We start from the raw sequence: 20,294 nt of genomic DNA, 5'->3' as shown, positions 1-20,294 counted from the left end.
ATTCCTTTTGAAATCCACGCTGACTGTTTATTATTATATTTTTGGTTTGTATATAATTTAATATTTTCTTCTTTAGTAGATATTCCATTATTTTTCCTACCACCGATGTTAAGTTGACTGGTCTATAGTTTCCTGGACATGTCTATCGCCCTTCTTAAATATAGGTATACTGTTAGCTATCCGCCTGTCCTCTGGTATTATGCCTTTTTCTAATGAATTATTAAATATGTAATATTGCCTCTGCTACCTCTTCTCTAGATTCTTTTAAAATGTGCAGACATAATTTGCCCTGACCTGAGGTTTTATCTTCTTTGAGTTTGATTCATTTATTTAACATATCTCCTCTTTTTATTTTAAATGTGGTTGCAGCATTTCTAATTCTGAAATGTCCACCTGGGTAAATACTGAAACAAAGTAATTATTTAATATATCTGCCAATTTTCTATTACCGCATTTGATATTATCCTGTCCATCCCTTAGTGGCCTGTTTCATATTTTGACTTGCTTTTTAAAATTTATATGCCTGTAGAATAGTATACTATTTTGTTTCATCGTCCTTGATAATTTAATTTCATAGTTCTGTTTTGCCTACCTAATTGTTTTCTTGACTACTCCCGTAATCTCTTTGTAATCTCCCTTGTCATGCTCTCCCCTGTTGTCCATGTATTTAGTGTATATGTCTTTCCTTAACCTCAATTTTCCCTTATGTCTTTATTCATCCATGCTGTATCATTAGTGTTTAGTTTGTTCTTGTTTTTTAGAAGAATATATTTTTGTTGGAATATGTTGAACACTGTTTTAAATGTTTCCCATTGATGTTCTACATTAATGACCCTGAATTTGCGGTCTGCAGTGAAGTGACTGCAATCACCACTAACCTCGAAGAAAGCTTCCCTCAAAGATCTAGCAATCTTTGTAGCATTGATTTCAGTTCTGCCGACTTTTGTTTGATTCTGGCGTCAAATCAAATGAACCTTCAGCATCCAGCAACAGTGATGTCATCAAGCTAGCCAAGCCGCAAATCACACAGAAGAATTCTCATTTCAATTTACATTTTATACATCTTACAGAAAGCAAAGTAACAATTGGGATATACACATTGGATTAATGTAGAAGCTGAAATATCAAACAATTAATAAAATATATTATTTTCAAAACTTGTAATTCTTAATCATATCAATGGAAATAGTTTTTCAGGGCCAGAACAGTTGTTCAGTAGTCAGTACACCGTTAAAACCCAGTTACACCTCTTTCATCAAGGCTCAACTTTTTGGTGGAGGTTTAACAATGATATTCCAGTATAATAGGGGATGTTTTCATCAATTTATGCATTGCCAGCTCTGGGAAGTTCCACAGTGCAACCTGTGATGGAGCAGTGAATGACTATGTTTATCTGCAACTGCGGTTGCTGTCAGTTTCAGAGGGGTAATGACAGCAAACACTGACAGCTTATTCATCATTACCACCACAAAATCTGGGTCATTGTTTGCCAATATTGTTGTCCATTTTATTTTCCCAAGTTCTAATATCAGCGTATTGAAATCAGCTTTTCTCCAACCTATTATCCTGGTCTTCGTCATGTTTATGGCCTTCTCAATTATTATCTTAAAGTTTATTATATTATGGTCATTATTGCCTAGCTTTATCCCTACTTTTACTTCTTTTATCTGTTCTGGTTCATTCCCCATTACTAGATGCAATAGCGAATCCTCCCTTGTTGGGTTTCTTACATACTTGGTTCAAAAGGAATCCTGTACACTTTGTAGAAACTCCATTCCTTTATCCACTTTATCTACCTTACACTATTAGGTGGTCTGTAGACTACCCCTATTGGAGTGATTGATCCTTTATTGTTGTTTATCTCTATCCACATGGATTCTATTTGTCTTACTGATTTCTGCATCACTTTTTCCTGCTGCCATTATGTTATCTCTAATAAGTACAGCCACGCCACTGCCACTTTTTTTCTCTCCATCTTTTCTAAATTTGTTAACCGTGCAATGTTTAATTCCTAGTCCTTATTTTTCTGTAGCCATGTGTCAGTAATCCCTACTATATCTGGTTTATTGACTCCAGTTGCCCTGTATTATTATGGACACTGTGCATTGCTGTATAGAAAGCTTAACTCATTTTCCAAAGCAGTTCCTCCTGCTTTTAAGACTTTATTTATTCCCTGATCATTTATGTCCTCCCTTAATTTACTCTGTCATATGATCTCCTTTTCTGTTTTGTTTATATTTAGGCTTGTTTTGTTACTTGTAGATCAAACCCCACGTCTTACTAGTTTAAAGCCTTTGATACCAAGCCAATGGTCTACTCTCCTGATGGTCTGTGATGCAGACACAGTGGGGCTGGTCTGTTCTCCCCAGGGTCAGTGATGCAAACACAGTGTGATTCAAACACAGTGGGGCTGGTCTGTTCTCCCCGGGGTCAGTGATACAAACACAATGGGGCTGGCCTGTTCTCCCCGGGGTCAGTGATACAAACACAGTTGGGCTGGTTTGTTCTCCCCAGGGTCAGTGATGCAAACACAGTGTGATACAAACACAGTGGGGCTGGTGTGCTTTCCCTGGGATCTGTGATACAAACACTGTGTGATACAAACGCAGTGAGGCTGGTCTGCTCTCCCCGGGATCTATGATGCAGACACAAACGGGCTGGTCTTCTCTCCCCGGGGTCTGCGATGCAGACACAATGGGGCCAGTCTGTTCTCCCCGGGGTCAGTGATACAAACACATTGGGGCTGAATCTGGTCACCCCGGGGTCTGTGATACAGACAGAGTGGGACCGGTCTACTCTTCCCTGGGGTCTATGAGCCAAACACAGTTGTAATCTTCGAATCATAAAGTCATAAAATCATTCAGCACAGAAGGAGGCCAATCGGTCGATTGTGCCTGTGCTGGCTCTTTGTGAGAGCTATTCAATTAATTCCAGTTCCCTGTTCTTTTCTCATAATCCTATGAATTTTTCCCTTCAAGTATTTATCCAATTCTCTTTTGTATATTTCTATTGAACCTGCTTTCATTACCCTTTCGTTCAGTGCATTCCATTCACAACAACTCGTTGTGTAAAAACAATGTTTCCTCATGTTGCCTCTGGTTCTTTTGCCAATTATCTTATCATTTTGTCCTATGTTACCGACCCTTCAGAGAATGAGGGGGGAAACTTTCCACTGGCAGGAGTCATACCTACCATAAAGGAAGATGGTTGTGGTGATTGGCGACTAATCCTCTCAGGACATCATTGCAGGAGTTCCTCAGGGCAATGTCCTAGGCACAACCATCTTCAGCTGCTTCATCAATGGCCTTTCCTCCATCATAAGGTCAGAGGCAGGGGAAGTTTTCTGATGATCACAGTGTTCAGCTCCATTCGCAACTGTGTCTACCTCTTGATTCCCAAAAAGTATTTCCACCATCTACAAGGCACAATTCAGGAGTGTGATGGAACATTCTCCACTTGTCTGGTAGAGTGCTTTAAGATGGTAGTCAAGTTACCTATTAATTTGTCTATTAACATATGTTCTTTAGACATATATATGTGTGCAGTTTCTAATGTGTTTATTAATATTTACTTTATATAAACGCATCCATGTATTATGATAATTATCTCACAAAGCAATTTTACCAATCATAACCAGCTTAGCGAAAAGACTGATGGGAAAAACACTGATCAACTTGAAATTTTTAGCTGAGTAGGCTATAGCTGAACAAAACAAAGTTTAAAAAAAAGGCATGAAGTCACAGACCTTGCAAAGATAGCTTTTAATAACATGGGGAAAAACAAGGCACAGCTGAGTCTAGAATCTATGCAACCATAGGAACTAGACTGATAAGGGAGGTTCACTAGGCAGATAGGAAAGGACCATTTGCCACAATAACATCTCTTGAAATAGGTGTCCTTCAGAGGAAAGTAACAAAAGGGGAGGGACAGCATGAGATCAGGGGAGGAGAGAGGACCTATCAGGGGAGAAAGGGGAGTTGACTGAAAGATATGAGGAAAGTTCCACAGATACGAATTGGAAGAAATTGTATAAAAAATGGACACCAGCAGGGGTTAAGTGTAGAAGTTAGCAGAGGAGGATTCAAGTCATTCTAGGGGGCACTCAGGCTAGAAAGGGCACTCAGAGGGTAAATAGGCCAGGGGGCGCAACTGGAGAGAAATGCAGATAACTGACCACGACTTTTATCCAAGATATATATCAGGTAGTATGACTCTTAATACCTTGTAATCTGCTGCTTAAGATACAGTAATTGTATTGATTCTTGCTTGCACTGAATAAACATGCCACTAATTTGCGTCAATGTCAAATCATTTGGAATCAAAGGTCTCACTTTGAGATTCTTATAAATTGGCGCCCGCTGCATGACATTGATGCGCAGCAGATGGGATTTGTTTTTCTTAACATATTCTGCACAAGTGAGGTCCTAGCCGAAAAAGCCACAACCAATCAGTTAAGGAAGGTGGTGTCGGACCCTGCAACCTACCAGTGGTATTAGCGGTGTGATACCAAGTCTTACTAACTTGACAGAGCATGCCCAAGATAAGGAGTTTCTGAAACTCGGTGTTAAGGACTTAGTATCATTTCTTGTGAGTCCTGAGGGGGACTCGTATCCAAAAGCGTCGAATGGATCCAAAGCCAGACTCCACTGCCCCAGATTAAATTGGATAAAGAAGTATTTATTGGATTACATATCCCACTATTATTCACAGTATCGCGAGTTGATAGAGGAGAAGCATTCAGAGCAGGAGAGGGTGGGAGATGGGGAGGGGAAAAGAATGGTGGCTGCTAGAAACCAGGAATGGTGAACTAAGCTGTGTTGTAACCCATATGAGAACTTAGCAAAGGATCGGGAAAACAAGCTGCCGCGATGAGAGTTCAAAAGGCAGAACAAGGAATTAAAGTTGAAAGCTGCCAGCTTCTGTGCCGAGAAAAATAAAACATGAGAATTACTGAGTGATCGAAAACTTAAGGGATGCTGGAATTTCAGCTTGTGTGAAAGTGTGTTTTAAATTGTGGACGTTTTTCTGACCATGTTTAAGAAGTTACAGCACTCTTTTTGTCTGAAAGTCTGTCTTTAAAACAAAGTGTCTGTTATGTTTGTTTATAGCTCCACCCAATTTTCTGTGCACAGAGCTAAAAGCCATTTAACCCTTTGTATTCTTGTCATTCAGTTGGAAGTATATTTGATTCATGTCTTTCCTTCGACGTGTGCTGTTTTAAGTTTTCTTTATGTATGCATACAGACGTGGATTTATTTGTGAGATGCTTGAGCCGTGTTTTGGCTTTTGAACTGATTTAAACTGCAGGAGCAGGCTCAAGACCTGGGAATATCACACAATTACATTTGGCACTTTGAGTTCATAACCTATATTACAGGGATCAATATTTCTAAGTTGTGTGAATGTGGTTGATTGAGTATGTTTATTTTAATTTAAGATTGTGCAACTAGAATTGGAAAAAAGCGCTTAAAAAACGATAAGCTTCAGCCTTAAAGTTACAGTCAATATTGCTTTATATTGCTATTGCCTTATAAAGTTTAAACTAAAAATGTGCGGTGTCGTTTTAAATCAACACTAACATTTACAAAGCGCTGTCTTTTTAATTTGGTTACTGAAAGTCCAAGACCCCCACCCTCTAAGGTTTTGACAAATAAGAAGTAATCAGAATTTGCATATTAGGTTGAAAGAAAAAAAATAAATGAGGCTATGATGAAATAAAGAATGGAAGGGAAAGATTCGGTCCCTTTTCTACGTTCAGTGTGATGCCCCCTTTCAAAAAATGCTGTATGAAGGTATCACAAGCTGTGGCTCCGCCCTCTGTTCCCTTCTGTATAGAACGTTAATGATTGTTGTTTCCATGTGAAAACTATTTCTTCTCCAGTTATATTCAGCTGTTCATAAGTCATTTGGAAAGGTGCTTGAAAAATTAACAAAAAGATAGATGATTTAATTTACCAGTTTGTGGTAGGCATGTGTGTTTCTTTTTGTTTTATTGTATCTGTTCTGTATAATGTTCAGTTAATAAAATATGAGTCTGAGTTACATTGGAACCATTGAGGATAACTAACCTATTAACTTTGTGAAAACCTGATTCTAATTGTGGCCACAGTGAAATTCTAGTTGTTGTCTCAATTAAAATTGGCAGTTATGAATTTCTTAAATAATTAACGATTTGAAATAGAATTTTAGAACATTTGAAGTTATTCTCTTCCTAATCATCTTGATTTTACTGGCAAATCTCTTCCTAAAAATGCTAAGAGGCTGAAATTCGCCTGGTTTGTCTCTCCCATTAAGGCCTGGGGATGTGGTAACATGGCACTAAGGGGTTACTGGCCGGGCGCGGCGAAACCACAAACAACCGCAAACTTCCGTGCCAGTTTTACGCTGGCGCTAACATTTACTGCCCCGCTGTTTTCTGCCCTGGAGATCGTGCTGTCATCCGTTGCGCATTGCCCCGTTACAGTCCTGGATGTAATACTTGCTCACTCCCTGCAGCATCGCCGGGTGTCAACAACGGCAGCTGCACGAGACGTTGTCACCTCGGCTGGCTGCTTGTGGATCGCGAATTAAAGGCAGTGATGGTCAGGTAGGACAAAAAAAATAGAGCCCTATTCTGGTGCCTCCTGATTTCCTAAGCCCCGCAATTGCACAGCCCTGTACTCTCTTAGAATGCTTGGGGTGGCTAATCGCATAGCGCATGTGTTATGGCTAAACAGCATGAAAACTCATGCACCCCAGCATTGGCCCTTCCCTTTAAGGGAGGGAAGGAGCTGGACAGACAGCAGCGGTACAATGCTCAGCGCTCTGCCGATACCGCCCCTCTCACACCCTTTATCGGAAGTTCCTGTCAGCTTCAAATCCTTTTCGCCCGGTGATACTTTTTCTCTCCCTGAAAAGATATCACCCCAAAGAGGGCGCGATGCAATTTCTATCCCTAACCGTTTAAAAATGATTGGAGTTTAATCTAAAATGTGTCTTCCGGATGAGAATCGATTTAAAGTTAATAATGTTGTTATTAATAATTTCTGCTGCTTTAACGGATTTTAAATTCCTAAAAAAACATTCTGGAAGTTCAAAAAGCAGAAAGAATTGGGGCTAGATTTTACACTTTTATGCAGATTGCCCAAAAATGGGCGGTATTTCCATCATGGGCAGTAAAAATGGGTTTTCAGATCGCCGGCTTGTCGCCTATTCTCAAAGCCTCTCGTCTCCATTTTTGAAATTGGCGTTACCGCGAGCGACATGAAATGGACGGTAGCGTTAAATCTCTCTGACTTTCTGCAGTAAAGTGTCAAAGTCCTTACCAACGGAATGGCAACGCTCGATTCCCGCGATTCAGGAGGTCAAGTGTCATCATGACACGCGCAGAAGAGGAGAGAGATAGAGAGGGAGCTGAGAGGGAGTGAAGGCGTGTGTGGGGTGTGGTGTGGCTGCTTTGGGAGGAAGGCGGGAGAGTTTCGAGCTTTAAGCAAATTGGGAAAAAAAATTAGCTGTTACCAGCCAGATATTTGCCCGAATTTAGTGCCTATAATGGAGGGAGAGGAGGAGATTGTGGAGACTGACGCTGGCGAGAGCAGTGAGCTGGGAGAGGAGCACATTGGAGGGCGCAAAAGAGCGAGGAGGTTCTCGGATGAGGCAAATGCCTCCCTCCTGCAGGAGGTCGAGTTATGTTGGGGTGATTTGATCCAGGGAGGGCGTGGGAAGCCCAACCCAAAGGCCTACCAGAAGATATGGGCCGAGATAGCCGAGGTGGTCTTGTCAGTGACCATCAAGGTGTGTGAGGGTAACCAACACCACAAATGATGGAATGACCTTGTCGGATCCGCAAGAGTAAGTATTACATTTATTTACATGTACTTATGTATTTATATCATTTGATTTGTAAGAGTCATGAGTGATGTGAGATCTTAACTTTTACCAGGAATGTTGTACTCAAAGTCTCGGTCATGGTGTGCCTCTTTAGGTAAAGAATGATAATTATCATAATAATCATGATTACATCTGTTGGTTATGTGTTGTATCAGTCTCTGTGACAGTACCTAGCAATGATATCACGCAACGATCTCATGTCATGTCATGCTGTTACCTTTTACAGAAGAAGCTATCGATGATGACGTCCATGCAGAGGCGAACGGGTGGGTGGGGGGCACCAGTTCCCAGCGACCTCACTGAGATGGAGGAGCAGGTGCTCACACTCGTGGGGAAGCACCCCCGGACAGCCACACAAGCATCTACAGACCCTGAAGTGATGCCACATCCATTCACATCCGAACAATCATACATGATAAATGAATTATAAAATTGTCCTATAAATAATGCTGGCCTAATGAAAATCATTGCAATGCAGAATGTGTTGATGGTCATGAAATGTGGTGTCTGTGATGATTTTGATAGTGGTGGTGCTTTTGTCGTGCATATGCTGTGTGTAGCACTGGAATCACCTTGTGACCCTAGCATCCCCTTCTCCTCTAATAACCTCATTTGTGTTTTGCAGCTCAGCCAGCAGTGTGTCCCAAGGCAAGACCACAGATGCCAGAAGGTGGGGGCGTGGGGCCAGACTCGCTGGACGATCCTACATCTGGTGCTGAGGAGCTCCGATTCTCACCCATCAATCCGCTGGGTGTGTTCTCTATGGATGAGAGCGCATACTTTGAGGAACCTGCATCGCCACACTCCAGAAGCCATTGCACCCCAACGCCATCTAGTGCTCCTCCGGTCATTCCCGCCTCCAGGAGGTACCGGGCCCAAGCACCTTGCCACAGGGCACGCCATTTGTCCCCAGGATGGCGCAGACCCTATGGAGGCTTTGTGGACATGGCCTGTCTGTTCCACGAGCGCCACATGAGAGCGGAGAGATGGTATAGTTGTCCAGGAGGTCTGTAGACATTGGTGACCAGATCCTCGATGCATTGGGGGGCATATTCTGACAGCTGCCCACTGTAACTGAGTGCGTTCCGCAGATAGCAGAGGCGATAGCCAGGAACACTGCTGGCACAGGCCTCCCAGTGGTCGTGGAGCACGGCACTCCACCCCTAGGTTCTGCAACACCACTGCCAATGACAGATGAGAGGCAGGACCAAGATCTTGCGTCTGGATCCGAGAAGTTCCCATCTCGGCACCCCCTGCTCTCATACCCATCCAACCACTGCAAAGGTACCCCTACAGTGCAGTTAGGGAGAGAGTATTTGGATTGTGGCCCAGTGACAATGAAGGAATGGCGTTAAATTTTCAAGTCAGCATAGTGTGTGACCTGAAGGGGAATTTAGAGGTGGTCGTGTTCCCATGCACTTGCTGCCCTTGTCCTTCTAGGTGCTAGAGGTCTCGGGTTTTGGAGCTGCTGTCGAAGAAGCCATGGTGAGTTGCTGCAGTGCATCTTGTAGATGGAATGCACTGCAACCATGGTTTGCTAGCGGTGGAGGGAGTAAATGTTAAAGATGGTGGATGAGGTGCCGATCAAGTGCACTGAATTGTCCTGATGGTGTCAAGCTTCTTGAGTGCTGTTGAAGCTGCACTCATCTAGGCAAATGGAGAGTATTGGATTGCATGCCTGATTGTGCCTTGTAGATGATGGAAAAGCTTTGCAGAGTAAGTAGGTGAGTCACCTGTTGCAGAATATCCAGCTCCTAACCTGCTCTTGTAGCCACAATATGTATGTGGCTGGTCCAGTTAAGTTTCTGGTCAATAGTGACTTTCAGGATATTGATGATGGGGGATTCGACGATGGTAATGCCATTGAATGTCGAGGGGTGATGGTTAGACTCTTGTTGGAGATGATCATTGCCTGGCACTTAAGTGGCAATTAACATTCGTGGCACACATCAGCCTAAGCTTGAACATTATCCAGGTCTTGCTGTATGTGGGCACAAAGCGTTTCGTTATCTGAGGAGTTGTGAATAGAACTCAACACTGTGCATCATCAGCGAACATCCCCATTTCTGACCTTATGATGATGGGAAGTTCATTGATGAAGCAGCTGAGGTAGTTGGGCCGATAACACTGCCCTGAACAACTCGTGAACTGATGTCCTGGGGCTGAGATAATTTCCCTCCAAGAACCAAAATCTTTCTCCTTTGTGGTAGTTATGACGCCAGCCAGTGGAGAGTTCTCACTGATTCCCATTGACTTCATTTTACGAGAGCTCTTTGATGCCACACTCGGTCAAATGCTGTCTTGATGTCAAGGGCACTCTCATCTCACCACTGGAATTAAACTCTTTTTCCAAGTTTGGAACAAGGCTGAAATGAGGTCTGGAGTCAGGTGGTCGTGGCAGTACCCAAACAACTTGATAGCACTGTCGCTGACACCTTTCATCATTTTGCTGATGATTCAGAATGGACTGATGGGGTGGTAATTTGCCAGATTGGATTAGTCCTGCTTTTTGTGAACCTGGCAAAGTTGTACTTTGCTGGGTAGGTGCTAGTGTTGTAGCTGTACTAGAATAACTTGGCTAGAAGTATGGCCAGTTCTGCATCAGAAGTTTTCAGCTCTACAGACAGAGCATTGTCAGGGCCCATAGTTTTTGCTGTATTCAGTGTACATAGAAATATAGAAAATAGGTGCAGGAGTAGGCCATTTGGCCCTTCGAGCCTGCACCGCCATTCAGTAAGATCATGGCTGATCATTCCCTCAGTACCCTTTCCTGCTTTCTCTCCATACCTCTTGATGCCCTTTGCTGTAAGGGCCATATCTAACGCCCTCTTGAATATATCCAATGAACTGGCATCAACAACTCTCTGCGGCAGGGAATGCCATAGGTTAACATCTCTCTGAGTGAAGAAGTTTCTCCTCATCTCAGTCCTAAATGGCCTACCACTTATCCTAAGACTATGTCCCCTGGTTCTGGACTTCCCCAACATCGGAAACATTCTTCCCGCATCTAACATGTCCAGTCCTGTCAGAATCTTATACATTTCTATGAGATCCCCTATCATCCTTCTAAACTCCAGTGAATAAAGGCCCAATAGATCCAGTCTCTCTTCATATGACGGTCCAGCCATCCCTGAAATCGGTCTGGTGAACCTTCGCTGCACTCCCTCAATAGCAAGAATGTCCTTCCTCAGATTAGGAGACTAAAACTGAACACAATATTCCAGGTGAGGCCTCACTAAGGTCCTGTACAACTGCAGTATGATCTCCCTGCTCCTATACTCAAATCCCTTAGCTATGGAGGCCAACATACAATTTGCCTTCTTCACCACCTGCTATACCTGCATGCCCACTTTCAGTGACTGATGAACCATGACTTCCAGGTCTCGTTGCACCTCCCCTGATCCTAATCTGCTGCCATTCAGATAATATTCTGCCTTCATGTTTTTGCCACCTCACATTTATCCACATTATACTGCATCTGCCATGCATTTGCCCACTCACCTAACCTGTCCAAGTCACCCTGAAGCCTCTTAGTGTCCTCCTCACAGCTCACACCGCCATGCAGTTTAGTGTCATCCGCAAACTTGCCGATATTACACTCAATTCCTTCATCTAAATCGTTAATGTATATTGTAAAAAGCTGGGGTCCCAGCACTGAGCCCTGTGGCACTCCAATAGTCACTGCCTGCCATTCTGAAAAGGACCCATTTATCCCGACTCTCTGCTGCCTGTCTGCCAACCAGTTCTCTATCCACGTCAGTACATCACCCCCAATACCATGTGCTTTGATTTTGCACACTAATCACTTGTGCAGGACCTTGTCACAAGCCTTTTGAAAGACCAAATACACCACATCCACTGGTTCTCCCTTGTCCACTCTACTAGTTACACCCTCAAAAAATTCCACAAGATTCGTCAAGCCCTTTTTTTGATATGACATGGAGCGAATCGAATTGGCTGAAGATAATTGCAAATGTTTCAGCATTGTCCTTTGCAGTCACGTGCTGGGCTTCACCATTATTGAGGTGAATTGTCCGCCATATTCAGGACTGGATGTGGCAGGACTGCAGAGCTGTGGTCTGATCCATTGGTTGTGGGTTTAATACAGTGTACTCGCCCAATGTATTTTCTGAAATTTTCCAGGGATTGCGGAGCTGAGAGTGATGAACAGGGGCAGTCAGTGCACGGCGAGATTGGAGATTCACTACAGAGAACGGCGGGGCACTGTTGCTTATGCTCTCTGGGACTTGCTGGACGCCGCTGTTGTGTGTCAGCAGCTGGGCTGCGGGGCCGCGTTGTCAGCACCGGGCGGGGTTCATTTCGGGAAGGGCCCCGGACCCTTTATGACGTTTTCGGTTGAGTGCGGCGGGATCGAAGCCGCTCTGCGGGAGTGTTGATCAGATAAATGGCGTCACTTCTGGCCATATTACAATGATGCCAGCATCATCTGTGCAGGTAAAAATCTTCTGTCTCTCATATCTCGCCAGCTCTCATGGTTCTGGAAAAAAGCGAGAGTAAAATACGCTGGGACTGTACGTACCCGGAAAGTGTGATGAAAATAATTTCAGTATACTCCAGTTATTAATGTAACATTATTAATGCAGTACCCGACAATACGGAAATTGCCCAGATATATCCTGACAACATAAAACAGGACCAATGCAACCCGGCCAATTCCAGTCCTATTTACCTACTCTCAATCATCAGTGATGGAATAAGAACATAAGAACATAAGAATTAGGAACAGGAGTAGGCCATCTAGCGCCTCGAGCATGCTCCGCCATTCAACAAGATCATGGCTGATCTGGCCGTGGACTCAGCTCCACCTGCCCGCTCCCCGTAACCCTTAATTACCTTATTGGTTAAAAATCTATCTATCTGTGATTTGAATACATTCAATGAGCTAGCCTCAACTGCTTCCCTGGGCAGAGAATTCAACAGATTCACAACCCTCTGGGAGAAGAAATTCCTTCTCAACTCGGTTTTAAATTTGCTCCCCCGTATTTTGAAGCTGTGCCCCCTAGTTCTAGTCTCCCTGACCAGTGGAAACAACCTCTCTGCCTCTATCTTGTCTATCCCTTTCATTATTTTAAATGTTTCTATAAGATCACCCCTCATCCTTCTGAACTCCAACGAGTAAAGACCCAGTCTACTCAATCTATCATCATAAGGTAACTCCCTCATCTCCAGAATCAGCCTAGTGAATCGTCGCTGTATCCCCTCCAAAGCTAGTATATCCTTCCTTAAGTAAGGTGACCAAAACTGCACGCAGTACTCCAGGTGCGGCCTCACCAATACCCTGTACAGTTGCAGCAGGACCTCCCTGCTTTTGTACTCCATCCCTCTCGAAATGAAGGTGAACATTCCATTCGCCTTCCTGATTACCTGCTGCACCTGCAAACTAACTTTTTGGGATTCATGCACAAGGACCCCCAGGTCCCTCTGCACCGCAGCATGTTGTAATTTCTCCCCATTCAAATAATATTCCCTTTTACTGTTTTTTTTTCCAAGGTGGATGACCTCACATTTTCCGTCTGCCATTGTATTCCATCTGCCAAACCTTAGCCCATTCACTTAACCTAACTAAATCTCTTTGCAGCCTCTCTGTGTCCTCAACACAACCCGCTTGCCCACTAATCTTTGTGTCATCTGCAAATTTTGTTACACTACACTCTGTCCCCTCTTCCAGATCATCTGTGTATATTGTAAACAGTTGTGGTCCCAGCACCGATCCCTGTGGCACACCACTAACCACCGATTTCCAACCCAAAAAGGACCTATTTATCCCGACTCTCTGCTTACTGTTAGCTAGCCAATTCTCTATCCATGCTAATACATTTCCTCTGACTCTGTGTACCTTTATCTTCTGCAGTAACTTTTGTGTGGCACTTTATCGAATGCCTTTTGGAAATCTAAATACACCACATCCATCGGTACACCTCTATCCACCATGCTCATTATATCCTCAAAGAATTCCAGTAAATTAGTTAAACATGATTTCCCCTTTGTGAATCCATGTTGCTTCTGCTTGATTGCACTATTCCTATCTAGATGTCCCGCTATTTCTTCCTTAATGATAGCTTCAAGCATTTTCCCCACTACAGATGTTAAACTAACCGGCCTTTTAGTTACCTGCCTTTTGTCTGCCCCCTTTTTTAAACAGAGGCGTTACATCCGCTGGTACCTCTCTAGAGTCCAGAGAATTTTGGTAGATTATAACGAATGCATCTGCTATAACTTCCGCCATCTCTTTTAATACCCTGGGATGCATTTCATCAGGACCAGGGGACTTGTCTAGCTTGAGATCCATTAGCCTGTCCAGCACTACCCCCCTACCCCCCTAGTGATAGTGATTGTCTCAAGGTCAGCATCGTCAGCAGTGTTGCCAAGCGGCACCAACTCAACAATTAAGTGCCGACTGATGCACAGTTCACGTTCCGCCAATACCAAATATCTCATTGCAGCCATGATCCAATATGGAAACAAGGACTGAATTTCAGAGGTAAGGTGAAAATCACTGTCCTTGATATCAAGGCAGCATTTGGCTAATTGTGGTGCAATGAGCCCTAATAAAACTGAAATCAATTAATTTTAAGAGGTGTCATACCTAGCACAAAGAAAGATGGTTGTGGTTGTTGGAGACCAATCATCTCAGCCCCAGAACATCTCTGTGGGAGCTCCTTAGGGCAGCGCTTCATTAACAAGCTTCCTTCCAACATTTATTGACAATTGGAGCTGTTTACTAATGCTCGATCAGTGTTCAGCTCCGTTCATAATTCCTCAGACAGCGAAGCAATCCATCCACACATGCAGCGAGAACTTGATAACACCACGCTTACGCTGATATGTGGCAAGCAACAATCGCTGCACACAAGCGTCACGAAATCAACTATAGTTTACCATCACTAACCATACACAACCTTCATTAACCATACGTTGACTTAATTGACTGTGCACATCTTTCAATATACGTTGACTCATTAACAAATCACAGCCTTCATCAATTATACGTACAATTAATTAATCATTCAGAACCCTTATTAAACATGAGCTGACTTGATGAAATAAGTGTTGACGTCATTAGATTGGTTCCTTTTACGATAATCATCCCTTGAGTTCTGAGTTTATTGATCGTGCACTGATGTAATGACCAGCCGGTTGTCGTCGTTGCCTGAACACTCACTTTCTGAATCCTGCACTGTCCTCATTAACCATCCGCGTACATTAAACTTGCTCTGATCTCAACACCACGGCACTATTTTGTTTGTTATTAGTCCGATGTGATGGCGGCTGTACTGGGATCACCCCGACATTTACTTCATTTCCGGCGCAGTGATATCACTAGCCGTGTATGGTCCACTTTATCCGTGCACTGACTTACGAGTTACGCATTGAACCTTAGTGGCAAAGTCACCTTCTTAATTAGGATCAACCTTAATGACACTGCACTGATCTCAATAATTGCCCATTGACTCCAAATATCAGAAATTAAAGTCAGGAGCACGCACGTACCTATTTAACTAGCTTGATATGATAACCAGGCCCAACTAAATGTTACATCGACTTTCGACCTTTCCTGCCCAAGGTCACATTTACGGAATCAGAGGGCGGCTGTCCTGCAACATGGGTCAATAACATCAGGCCAAAGGGAGAAAATTGGGAAACTCTATACATTTTTAAACATTTGTTCACGGAACGTGGGCATCGCAGGCAAGGCCACCATTTGTTGCCCATCCCTAATTGCCCTTGAGAAGGTGGTGGTGAGCCGCCTTCTTGAACCGCTGCAGTCCGTATGGTGATGTTACTCCCACAGAGTACCATCAGGAAGTGAGTTCCAGGATTATGACCCAGTGACAATGAAGGAAAGGCGATATGCTTCCAAATTAGGATGGTGTGTGACTTGGAAGGGAACGTGGAGATGGTGGTGTTGCCAAGTGCTTGCTGCCCCTGTCATTCTAAGTGGTAGAGGACGCAGGTTTAGGAGGTGCTACAAAGAAGCCTTGCCGAGTTGCTGAAGTGTATCTTATAGATGGTGCACACTGCAGCCACGGTGCGCCGGTGGTGGAGGGAGTGAATGTTGAAGGTGATGGATGGGATGCCAATCAAATGGGCTGCTTTGTCCTGGGTGGTGTCGAGCTTCTTGAGTGTTGTTAGAGCTGCACTCATCCAGACAAGTGGAGAGTATTCCATCATACTCCTGAATTGTGCCTTGTAGATGGTGGAAAGGCTTTGCTGAGTCAGGAGGTGAGACACACAGAATACTCAGCCTCTGACCTGCTTTTGTTGCCACAGTGCTGGTCCAGTTAAGTTTCTGGCCTCCAGGATGTTGATGGTAGCGGATTCGGTGATGGTAATGCTATTGAATGTTAACGGGTGGTTGTTGGACTCTTGTTTGTTGGAGATAGTCATTGCCTGGCACTTGTGTGGTGCGAATGTTACTTGCTATTTAATAGCCCAAGCCTGAATGTTGTCCAGGTCTTGCTGTATGCGGGCATGGACTGCTCAAATATCTGAAGAGTTTTGAATGGAATTGAACACTGTGCAGTCATTAGTGAACATCCCCACTTCTGAACTTATGATGGAAGGAAGGTCGTTGATGAAGCAACTGAAGATGGTTGGGCCTAGGACACTGCCCTGAGCAACTTCTGCAGCCTAGATCTGGGGCCTGTGATGACTGACCTCCAACCACCACAACCATCTTCCTTTGTGCTAGGTATGACTCCAGCTAGTTGAGAGTTTCACCCCTGATTCCCATTGGCTTCAGGTTTACTAGGGCTCCTTGATACTACAATCGATCAAATGTTGCCTTGAAGTCAAGGGCAGTACAATGTATGCACTTCACTCCCCTCAGCTAATATGAGGGGGAAAATATCCATTTTGATTTATGCCGCACAGATGGAGGATATTCGGTCCATTGTGCCTGTCCAGGCTGTTTGAAAGAGCTATGCAATTTAGTCCCACGCCTCAGCCGTTTCCCCAGAACCATGCACATTAGCTATCTTCAAATAAATTTCCAACTGCCTTTTGAAAGTTCCAATGGAATCTGCTTCCTCCAGTCTTTCGAGTAGTGCATACCAAATCTTAACAATCCTCTGTATGTAATTTTTTCCCTAATTTCCCATATGGTTCTTTTGCTAATTACCTTAAGCCTGTGACCTCTTGTTACTGACACACTTGTCACAGGAAACTATTTCTCTCTACTTGCTCTATCATAATGTCCAATACATCTATTAGGTATCACTTTAATAGATTCCGCTTTAATGAGCACAATCACAGCTTCAGCATCCCTCCACATAACTGAAGTCTCCCATCACTAGTTTCAACCTGGTTAGTTGCTGTGTAGCATATCCAAAGCTTGACACGTTCCGAACATGTGGCGTCTGAAATTGTGCATAATAATTCAGCTGACGCATAACGAGTGATTTGGAAACGGTTAGCACGACTTCCTGGTTTTCTTTTCAAAGTATCTAGTACAAAGCCAACTATCGCATATGTTTTCTTAACTTCCTTATCAACTATCCCTGCCACTGTCAAAGATTTGTGAATAAGCACCCCCAGGTCTCTCTGCTCAAAATAACATAGATTATACTGCATCTCAATATTGATCCTCTTAAAGTGCATCACTTCACACTTATCCACATTAAATTACATCTGCCTCGTGTCTGCAAATTCCCTCCATCTTAAGGTCAAAGGTGGGGCTGTTCGCTGATGACTGCACACTGTTCAGCTCCATTCGCAATTACTCGGATATTGAAGCGTGCCCTGCCCGCTTTCAGCCGGATCTGGACAACATTCAAGTATTAGGCTGATAAGTGGCAAGTAACATTCACACCACACAAATGTCAGTCAAGGAAAATCTTCCCACGAAACGCTAGCCACCTCCCAGTGACATTCAAAGGCATTACCATCGCCGAATCTTCAGCCATCAACACCCTAGGGGTCGCCATTTATTAGAAATTGAACTGGACCAGCCACATAAATGCAATGGCTACTCGAGCAGCTCAGATTCTGGGCATTCTATGGTGAGTAGGTCACCTCCTGCCTCCCTAAAAGCTTTCCACCAACTACAAGGCACAACTCAATAATGTGATAGAATATTCTCTATTTGCCCATATAGGTACAGCTGCAACAAATACTCAATAATTTCCATACCATCCGGGACAAAGAAGTCCACTTTACCGCCAGCCTACCCATCACTTTAAACACCTACAGCCTCGATCACTGGCGTAAGGTGGCTGCATTGTTTACTATCATTGTTCACGCTTATTGCACCGCACCGACCCCTTTATGCCCCGCAGGGGAAATTGCCCCGGCGGGAACAAGGTTGACACGAGGCAATGCCACCAACAGCTTTGCGGGTCACAAAGCAGTTTTGGCTGGGGCACCATATCCGCCCTTAAAGGTTAGGGCCTTGAGCCGTTTGACCAGACTAAACCCTCCCTGATGGCCCATGGAAGCGGTTTCAGAGTTCCCAACAGCCCTCCCCTTTATGAAAAGGGGAGGGAAGTTGCGCCCAAGTCAGCGCAGCACTGAGTGATGTCGCCACAGTTCAGGCCTCTCTCGCCCCGCTACCATCTCATGGAGGCGCATAGCGTCTCCGATACCAACCGGATGTTTGCTCATGCACCAAGACCCCAATTTCGGATAATTTAGGTTCAGCTTTTGCCGGGCAATAATTTTTTTATTTAATTCGAATTGTGTGCCCAATTGTGTGGGGCAATTGCTCCCTCAATATTTCAGTTATTCAGCATCGGAGAGCATAGGTTACTCATTCAGCAGAAAGGCTGCACCGTGCGGTTTCGTCTAGCAGGTGGCAATCCCTATTCTATCAATGAATCATGGAATCAAAGAAAATCACAACATAGAATGAGACCATTTGGCCCATCGTGTCCGTGTTGGTGGCAGAAGAGCTACCCAGCTTAATCCCAGCTTCTAGCATTAGGTCCGTATTCCTGTAGGTTACGGCTCTTTATGTGCACATGCAAATACTTTTAAAATGTGATGATGGTTTCTGCCTCTATCACCCTTTCAGGCCGTCAGTTCCAGACTCCTTCCACCCTCTGGGTCAAAATTATTTTCCTCATCTCCCCACTAATCCGTCTACAAACGACTTTAAATCTGTACCCACTGGTTATTGACCCCTCTGCTAAGGGAAACATATCGTTCCTATCCACTCTATCTAGGCCCCTCATAATTTTATGCACCTCAATAAATCTACCTTCAGCCTCCTCTGTTCTAAATAAAAGAACCACAGCCTATCCAATCTCTGTATGCAGTAATCAAGCTTTGACCTAACTAGTGTTGTATACATTTCCAACATAACATACTTGCTCTTATATTCTATGCCTCGGCTAATAAAGGAAAGTTCTGTATGCTACTAACTACCTTATCGACCTGCCCTGCTATCTTTCAGGACCTGTGGACATACACTCCAAGGTCCCTCTGTTCCTGCCCATTTCTCAGTATTCTCCCATTTATTGTGTATTCCCAGCTGCAACTACTGCAATGGCTAGTATCCACCAGCAGAGGGCGGATGAAATTTATTCCAGGCTGTTGAGCGAAGTAAAAGAGGAAATAGCCGAGGCCATGACCATCATTTTCCAGTCCTCTTTGGATTTGGGCATGCTGCCGGAGGACTGGAGGACTGCTACTGTGGTACCCTTGTTTAAGAAGGGAGAAAGGAATAGGCCAAGTAATTACAGGCCTGTCAGCGTATCCTCAGTGGTGGAAAAATTATTTGAAAAAATCCTAAAAGACAGAATAAATCTACATTTACAAAGGCAAGGATTAATTAGGGACAGTCAGCACGGATCTGTTAAGGGAAGATCGTTTTTGACCAACCTGATCGAATTTTTTGAGGAGGTAACCAGGAGGATCGATGAGGGTAGTGCATACGATGTAGGTATATGGACTTTAGCAAAGCTATTGATAAGGCCCCACATGGTAGACTGTTCACGAAGGTTAAAGCCCGTGGGATCTAGGGCAAAGTGGCAAGTTGGATCCAAAATTGTCGAGCTAGGAAGCAAAGTGTAATGGTTGATGGTTGTTTTTGTGAATGGAAGGATGATTCCAGTGGGGTTCCGCCAGGGCTCAGTACTGGGTCCCTTGCTTTTTGTGGTTATATAGCAATGATCTAGATTTGAATATAGGGAGTATGTTTAAGAAGTTTTCAGATGATAGTAAAATTGGCTGTGTGCTTGATAATGAAGAGAAAAGTCATGGACTGCAGGAGGATATTAATCTAATGGTCAGGTGGGCAGAACACTGGCAAATGAAATTTAATTCGGAGAGTGTGAGGTAATGCACTTTGGGAGGGCTAATAAGGAAAGTGAATACACATTAAACGGTAGACTACTTAAAAGTGTAGAAGAAAAAAGGGGCGTTGGACTGCTTGTCCACAGATCCCTGAAAGTAGCAGGCCAGGT

At 43.9% G+C, this 20,294-nt stretch overlaps 1 protein-coding gene across 1 annotated transcript in view; it reads left to right on the top strand.

Annotated features, from left to right (window-relative positions):
* Nucleotides 1-4,145: 4,145 nt before the first annotated feature.
* Nucleotides 4,146-20,294, top strand: part of LOC139235074 (scavenger receptor cysteine-rich domain-containing protein DMBT1-like) — a 66,068-nt gene continuing 49,919 nt past the window's right edge. Inside the window, exon 1 of the mRNA XM_070866208.1 lies at nucleotides 4,146-4,202. Coding sequence (XP_070722309.1) covers nucleotides 4,160-4,202 — 43 coding nt within the window. The 5' untranslated portion in view covers nucleotides 4,146-4,159. The remainder of the gene's footprint in view (nucleotides 4,203-20,294) is intronic.

The sequence above is a fragment of the Pristiophorus japonicus genome, chromosome 22 (genome assembly GCF_044704955.1).
Source record: "Pristiophorus japonicus isolate sPriJap1 chromosome 22, sPriJap1.hap1, whole genome shotgun sequence".
Classification (NCBI taxonomy): Eukaryota; Metazoa; Chordata; class Chondrichthyes; family Pristiophoridae; genus Pristiophorus; species Pristiophorus japonicus.
The sequence above is the reverse complement of the archived record's forward strand: the minus strand, read 5'-3'. Positions and strand labels throughout refer to the sequence as shown.